Consider the following 8,340-nt stretch of genomic DNA (forward strand, 5'->3'; position numbering starts at 1 on the left):
TTGTCGGAATGCTGGTTTATATCTAAAAATCCTCTCTTCCATTAAAGGAAACACAAAGTAATCTTCATACACAAGGTATGAACTTTCAGGGAAATTATTGAATGTATGCATGAAGATTATTTTATGTTTTGAACATTTCTGGTTCAGACTCTCCTTTACTGGAAGAGGGGATTTTATGATCTCTGGACTTCCAGAATTCCTGAGCCAGACAGTGAATTGAATTGATTCTCAGTCATCCAGCTCATAGTCGTCCCAAAAATGCTTTTTCAGGAGGCAACTGGACTTTCTTGTTTTTTCTTTGAAGAAATTTTGCTTTTTATCTGAGAAGCTTCTTCAGCTCTGACTGGATGGTGGGGAATTCCAGTCAGAGCTGAAGAAGCTTTTTGGATGAGAAGCAAAACATCTTCAAAAAAAGAAAGAAAGAAAGAAAGAAAGTCCAGTTGCCTCCTGAAAAAGCACTGTGGAAAGGGAACTTCATGAGGACAGTGGTGACACCCAAGCAGGAAAAGCCCAAAGGGAACATCAGGCCAGCCATAAAACAAACTTGCATAGGAAAAGAGGTTTAATAAAAGGTATTGAAAGAAGCCCCTAGACAAAAGCCAAGTAATTAAGAAAGCTAGGGAAACAAGAAAAAGAAATCCCTTACAAACAACAGGTCATGCCAAATCAGCAAAACAAATAGACAAAAGACACGAAATAAATTCCATAGCAGACAGGAGATTGCCACAAAACAAATATAAGAAAACATTAGGGACGAAACTGATAATCCAATCAAACCACTCGCGGAGTTTACCCTCCGCGGAAATGAAAATAACCCCTGACAGGATTTAAAACATTAAGAAATACAAACACAAGCACTCACACACAAAAGGAGAAAAAGGTATAAAAATCAGGGTTTTTATTATACAAAGAGAGCTAGCTCCAGGAACGCAGACTTCTTGCTATTTCTCGCCTTCCTGAAAAATAAAAAGAACCGGCTTCCAAGTAGTTGTCTGAATCCTTGCACTGGAGTTCTCCCAGCAGGAAAACCGAACCCTCAGAAGAAAGGCATTTTCCAGCCTTTCAACAGCACCTTGGGAGCAAGTCCAGAGGTCCTACAAGGGCCATAGTTGCCCACTTCTGACCAGGTGGGTGAGCCAAGTTATGATAGTCACAAATTATGACCAGTCGTACCTCAAGAATCACCCATAACCACAATAAAGACTCCAGAGTCAAGGTCAGAACCAAATGACTATGAGGACATATCGATGTGGTTGGTGTCCTGGCAACCACTTGGAATGGTTTTACCATTGAGGAAGCATCCACTAGCAAAAACTGCATAGAATTCCGCAGGGTAAAGAAACGATCCACACAAAACCAATAATGATTAAACCTCCCAGGCAAATCAAATCAGCCTTCAATGTATGCCACTGACTTATATAAACAGGTCAAGGTGCTAATTAAGCAAGCTTTTCCTTCTTTGGAGCCCCATTCCAGAGGTGGTATTCAGTAGATTCTGATCAGTTCGGGAGAACCGGTAGAGGAAATTTTGAGTAGTTCAGAGAACCGGCAAATCCCACCTCTGACTGGCCCTGCCCCCATCTATTCTCTGCCTCCCAAGTCCCAGCTGATCGGCCGGGTCTTCTTTGGTTGCCCTGCACAGGAGAACCGAGCTGGAAAGCAGGTTAGTGGGATGGGGAGGGAACGGACATTTTACAGTATCCTTCTCCTGCCACGCCCACCAAGCAACGCCCACAGAACCGGTAGTAAAAAAAATTGAATCCCACCACTGCCCTATTCCATTCTGATCTTCCAGGAAGTGGGGGGTGGCATCCAAAGCCCCCCACCTAGGAATCTTTTTGACATAAATTGAAGGCCTATTTGATTTGCCCCGGAGGTTTAATCATTAGTTATCATTGATGGCTTTGGGATTTTATTTATTTATATATTTCCTATGATATAAATGTTCGCCCAATGTCAAATCTTACCACCACCCCTCCCACTTGGTGGCATACATCATGGTGTAAACGGGTTAAATTATTACTTTGAAGGCCAAGTGGCATAAAACTGTTTTGAAATGGGACTGAGGAGGAGGATGTTCCATGGCAGTTAAAATCAGTTGGGAAGGTTTAAGAAGGAAAAAAAAAAGAGCAATAGAACCAAAGTTTTTCAATTCTTCATTGTTTCGTATGTTGTTAATGACAAGCCGGTTGTTGGAATAATTGGTTATTCATGATAGCGTCTCTTTATTGTTCAACTTCAGGTATTTGCAATAATTATCTTTGCTTCCTCCATTTGTCTGAAGGAAGTCCCACTGAAATATTTTCTACTGCTTTTAACTTCCACCGATTTGCATCCTATGGTTGTTTTTTCTCTCTCTCCTTTTCTTTCATCTCTAATATTTGTTTGTTGGGCTGTGTTGGTTTCTTTATCTTTCTTGATCCTCATAAATATTTTTATATTTTTTGATCTTGTCAAAGGACAAAATGTTCCACAGCAAGGAGACCCAGCTCTCAGTCAAGTATAAAGTCCTATACACAGTTTTATAAGGTGACTAATAATTATCACATGATCAGTATCACGTTATTCTAGTAATAAGTTGTTGCCTTTATGGACTTGGTGTGATATATGTGCGATAAGCCGCTGAAAGTCTGTTGAAGTTCATGACAGAATAAACAAATGAACGAACGAACGAGTGAATGAATGAACATCTCCCCAATATTGACTCCCTTTGGAACTTGGAAGCAACCCAGTAAGTGCAACTCAATTAAGACTTAAAAACTGCAATGGGATATACAAATACTACTAAATATTTTGGGTTTTTTTTATTCATAAGCAAGCAAGCATCTCTTCTTCCTTTACAAAGCAGCATCTCAAACTGTGTGATGGGCAGTAAACAAATTTGACAAATAAATAAATAAATCTTCTAGGGTCAATGAGGAAAAGCTTAGGAAAATAATTTATATAGGGAAGAGAGTCAAGTGAGGCAGCCTTTTATTTATTTATTTTTATTCATTTGTTTGTTTGTTTATTTATTTATTAAACATGTACAAGATAACAAGTATAGGTAGGAACTTAATAAACATGAATAAAGAAAGTAAATACAGATAAATGGGGATAGTAAGACAGGGACAGTAGGCACACTGGTGCACTTATACACACTCCCTTTAAGGACCTCTTAAGAATGTGTTGAGGTCCACGGTAGACAGTTTGAGGTTGAAGCTGTGAGGGGTTGAGGATGTAACCACAGAGTCAAGTAGGCCGTTCCAGGGGTTGACCATTCTGTTGCTGAAGTCGCATTTTCTGCAATTGAGTTTGGAGCGGTTTACCTTGAGTATGAATCGATTGTTTGCCCGTGTATTATTGTGGTTGAAGCTGAAGAAGGTTGTTGACAGGCAAGATATTATAGCAGACAATTCTGTGTACTATGCTTAGATCGGACCACAGGTGATGCAGTTCCAGATTGTCTAAGCCCAAAATTTCAAGCCTGGAGCCACAGGGAATTCTATTGTGAGTAGAGGAGTATTTTTCTTGAAAAATACTTCTGAACCCGTTCAATCGTGTTAATGTCCAATATACAGTGCAGGTTCCAGGCGGACGAGCTGTATTCGAGAATTGGTCTGGCAAAGGTTTTGTACGCCCTAGTCAGCAATTCAATGTTACCGGAGAAGAAGCTTCGCAAAATAAGGTTAACAACTCTTAATGCCTTTTTGGCAATGCTGTTACAGTGAGCCCTTTTTCCCCATTAAGAAAAAGTAGGAGAGTTGGCGATCCATTTTAGGGCACTGTATTCAGGGCCTTGCCCTAATTGATCAGGCTGTAAAAAGAGACAGGGGAGATTTGTTGCTTTCAGACTTGCAAGATAGATGTCGGCCCTCAGCAAATACAACCAGGTGAACCAATTCTACTTCATTGTAAAGCCACATCAACAGAATCTTGTAAATCTGAAAGTAGAAATTCCCCGCTGTCTCCTTTGACAGCCTGATCAATTAGGGCGGATTCTAGCTAAGTTTCTTTCTCTGACCATTAAGCAAATGTGGGGTCCTTCTCCTCTTGTCTGATCATTCCCTTGGCAGCATTTCTTCCCCTCATCCCTCAAGGTCATTCCCACATGACATTGCAAGAGTTCTAGAAAATGGTAATCTATTGAGTCCCTTGAAGTGCCAGGAATGTAAAAACGAAGGGCAAATGTGGACTAAGGTTCAGAAGTATTCGGTGGCAGTAAGTGTGTTGAAGCATAATTTGCTCTTATTGGATCTTAAAAGCATTTAAACCACTAACTTCATTCAGGGTTACCTGCACCCTTTCAGGAAAAAAAAAGCAGAAGAAAAGACATTATTGCAGGGGATTGAGACAATGTGGGGATTGTGACAATGTTTGCAAATAAAATCACTCACATTTAAACTGAGTTGAATAGCATTTGGATAGGATCCTGGTATTCACGTGCATAAGTTCCTCGTGATTTGGCTCATAGATTTCTTCAGGATCATCTCTCCTAGATCGTGCTTTCCATCAGGAGATGCCAAGGGTCCCAAATCCATGAGTTGGATGGGAAGATGAACCCAGCCATTCTCATTGGCAGACCTTCAATTACATTCCATCATGCATTTGAAAGCCATTGACTGTTACAGAGCTGCATTTTAGATACAGATTTCGTTTTGGGTTTATTTGAATTGCGAATTGTATTTTTTTCAAACTCTGTAGTGCTTGGATAAGTGTATGAGAGCAATAACAATAGACTTAGACTTATACTTATACAGTCATAGTGCTTAGCCTTGTATTCCACTTCACAGTGCTTTACAGCCCTCTCTAAGCAGTTTACAGAGTCAGCCTATTGCCCCCAACAATCTGGGTCCCCATTTTACATACCACAGAAGGATGGAAGGCTGAGTCAACTTTGAGCCTGGTGAGATTCGAACTGCCAAATTGCAGGCAGCCGGCAGTCAGCAGAAGTAGCCTGTAGTACTGCACTCTAACCACTGTGCCGCCACCATACCACAGTACTTTTACAGTCCTCTCTAAGATATTTACTCAGCATATTGCCCCCATTGATCTGGGTCCTCATTTTACCAACCTTGGAAGGATGGAAGGCTGGTCAGAATAGAACTGCTGGTAGTGGGCAGAGTTAGCCTGCAATACTGCATTCTAACCACTGCACCACCACAGCTCATTGCTACAGCCACCATGGTAGCTGTGTTACTGTAAACCTACAATTTCTCGAGTAGGCTACATACAAATGTTGGTGTAAATAAATTTTTAAAAAATAGTAGCATGAACTATCTTGGCTACATTCTTACATTAACAGGTTTATAATACAAATGCTATCAGTTAGAAAGCAGTTGTGTTTCAAAAGACTTAAAGCATTTTCTTGGCAATATTGACCCACGGCTACTTACATTTTATTTCATTTATGATCTTAATGTAATTTAAGATTTGTGTAAATATGGCTGTTTTTAAACCAAATTCTTTCTCCCAGATTAAGTAAGATTACACTGTAGGTATAAATTTTAACTCTCTTTCAGTTATGCTTGTTGAAATTCATACTAAACTTTTTTTTTTCAGGTTTTTTTTTTCAGATTTGGAAGACAATTGAAGTAACTCCCTGAGCTTTCACAGTTTTTTTTGTTTAGTGCTGATTGGCAAGGCATATTAGAAAAATAGAGGGTAGGTTTGTTTAAATGTTAAAAGTATTTTGTTTTAAATGGATTTTAAATAGGGCAACTGGATCTCATTTGCAAAAAACTAAATGAGTAGCAGCAAAGTTTGCTATATCTGTATGCTGTCATTGAATGGCAAAAAGGATTTTGGTACCCCAAACTACTAATCTAAGAAGTTAATTTGAGAACACAATATACTCTAACTAAATAGAAAATAATTTAGTAGATGATCTGTCTACAACCTGGCAAATTTAAGACATGTGGACTGCAACTGAATTCCCCAACCATTTAATTGTTGGCTGGGGAATTCTGGGAGTTGAAGTCCACCCATTTTAAAGTTGCCAAGGTCGTGAAACACTAATCTAGATTAAGAGGTCAAAAAGCAACCCAGAGAGATTTTCATTACAGCCAAAAAAGGGTTACCAGGACTTGAGTTAATCTGAGCCTTTGCTTTTGGAGGGAGAGGGATAATTATTCTAGTGGCCTAATGTCCATCCATATGCTATAAATAAATGGATTTGTCATTTTAGAGCACTGGTTTTTTTACTTGGTGATTCTATATAAAGATATTTTTCACTACTGGTCTATACTGCCAGAGGGAGACCTATGGAATTTTGTCAATTGCACTAGATATTTTCTAGGAAGGTGGTATTTTAAATTTAAAAAGATAGTAAATACATAGAACATTGATAAATGTCTATTTAACAGAATCCCGTTTCAAGTTTCAAGAGCAGATTCTCCATTCTGTTTTGGGTTGTTGGGTTTGCAATTGTAGCTATGGGGTGTTCGCTGTGGTTGAAAACCAGAATAAGACCACGAATGAAGGCAGATATGCATGTCCCAGGATAACGTTGCAAGATCCAATCTGGGTTTGTCACCGGGATCAGAGGTTTTACTCTCCTGAGCTTTCAGACTTGTGCTGGAGCCTTTTCTCTACTGGAATATGTGCTTTGGGCTATTCTAGGAGTTGTGCTTAGGTGGTGCCTTCCTACTGGTTGATTGGTGTGTCGATGGCCAGTGATGAGCTTGTTTCCTTGTGCTGCTTATCATAAGACCGGTCTTGCAGATAAGCAATTCATCATTTAAATATTAAAATAGTATACATATGATTCCACAGCACATGTTTCATGAAACGGCAAGAGGCATCTTAACTTAGTATCTTAAGACAGGTTGGCATGACCTGTATCAAATCTAATAAACCGTTATCCTGGGCAGATGGCTAAATCCAACGATATCGCAATTTCTACACTTCAAGTCCAAGTGGATGACGTGAAAACCGTTATGACTCAGAACATTGAAAAGGTCCTGGAAAGAGAAGAGCGGCTGAGTGAACTTGCTGACCGAAGTGATGATCTTGAAACAGCGGTAATTGTTGGCTCTAGATGCAGAATTTGGAAAAACCATGGCAAAGAGGGAGAGAGGGAGGGGAGAGGGAGGGGGAGGATGGAGAGAAGAGGGGGAGAGAGGAGAGGGGAGAGAGGGAGGGAGAGGAGGAGGGGGAGAGGGAGGAGAGAGAGAGGGAGAGGGAGAGGGAGAGGAGGGGAGAGGGAGGGAGGGAGGAAGGAGAGGGGAGGGAGGGAGAGAGGAGAGAGGAGGAGAGGAGAGAGAGAGGGGGGAGGGAGGGAGAGAGAGAGGGAGGGGAGAGGGGAGAGGGAGAGGAGGGAGAGGGGAAGGAGGGAGAGGAGAGAGGAGAGAGGAGGGAGGGAGGGGGAGAGAGGAAGAGGGAGAGAGAGGGGGAGGAAGGAGAGGGGGAGAGAGGGGGGAAAAGAGAGGGAGAGGAGAGAGGGAGGATGAGGGAGAGGGGGAGGAGGGAGGAGAGGGAGGGAGGAGAGATCATCCAACAGGATGTAGCAGTCAAAACTTATTACAGGTAGTCCTCAACTGACCACTTTCTTAATGATCATTCCAACTTACGACAGGACTGAAAAAACTAACTTGTAACCAATCCTTACATTTAGGACCGTTGCAGCACCCCCAGTTATGGGATCAAAATTTGGGTGCTTGGTAACCAGCATGTTTTTACAGCCTTACAGAGTCATGTGATCCCCATCTATTACCTTCTCAGGGGGATTCGAATAAAAAAAGTCCATGGGAGCAACCAGATTCGCGTAACAACCATGTGGGATACTTAACCACTATGAATCACTTAATGTAATATACTTAACCACTGTGAATAACCACCATAGCAAAAAATAAATAAATCAGACACTGACTCACTTTATGACCTCATCGCTTAGGAATGGAAGTTCTGATCCTATCTGTACTTGAGAAAACTGGGCCAATTCCTGAATGTGTGAATTGGTTAATTAACAGGAGTAAATTATTCATTGACTAAGATAACCGCCGGTCAACTGGATTCTCCTTTCACCCATTGGGGTGAAATTAGATGCAGTCTTATACAATTTACTCTACATTATACGGATATATTTTCTCTTCCTCACCTGCCACATTCATCATAACCATATAAGATAGGACCTTGTAAAAGTAAGAGAGTCTGGTTTGTTCTTAAACATTTTAATCACTCTTTAAGTAAATAAAACAAATTTGTTGAACAAAACGTATGCTGCATTTTTAAAGCAGCTTCACCTTACTAAATGAATCCCATTTTTAAACATTTTTCCCCATCTGATTTCAGGCTCATGGTTTCCAAAAAACTACTATCAAGATTTCAAAGAAGATGTGGTGGAAAAATACTAAAATGATC

At 40.6% G+C, this 8,340-nt stretch overlaps 1 protein-coding gene across 1 annotated transcript in view; it reads left to right on the forward strand.

Moving 5' to 3' along the window:
* Nucleotides 1–6,744: 6,744 nt before the first annotated feature.
* Nucleotides 6,745–8,340, forward strand: part of LOC113417894 (vesicle-associated membrane protein 8) — a 1,682-nt gene continuing 86 nt past the window's right edge. Inside the window, exons 1-2 of the mRNA XM_087962794.1 lie at nt 6,745–7,001; nt 8,272–8,340. The exon at nt 8,272–8,340 is cut by the window's right edge and continues 86 nt beyond it. Coding sequence (XP_087818920.1) covers nt 6,852–7,001; nt 8,272–8,340 — 219 coding nt within the window. The 5' untranslated portion in view covers nt 6,745–6,851. The remainder of the gene's footprint in view (nt 7,002–8,271) is intronic.

The sequence above is a fragment of the Notechis scutatus genome, chromosome 4, assembly GCF_049901735.1.
Source record: "Notechis scutatus isolate UNSWTSFEM ecotype Mainland chromosome 4, rNotScu1.2, whole genome shotgun sequence".
Classification (NCBI taxonomy): domain Eukaryota; kingdom Metazoa; phylum Chordata; class Lepidosauria; order Squamata; family Elapidae; genus Notechis; species Notechis scutatus.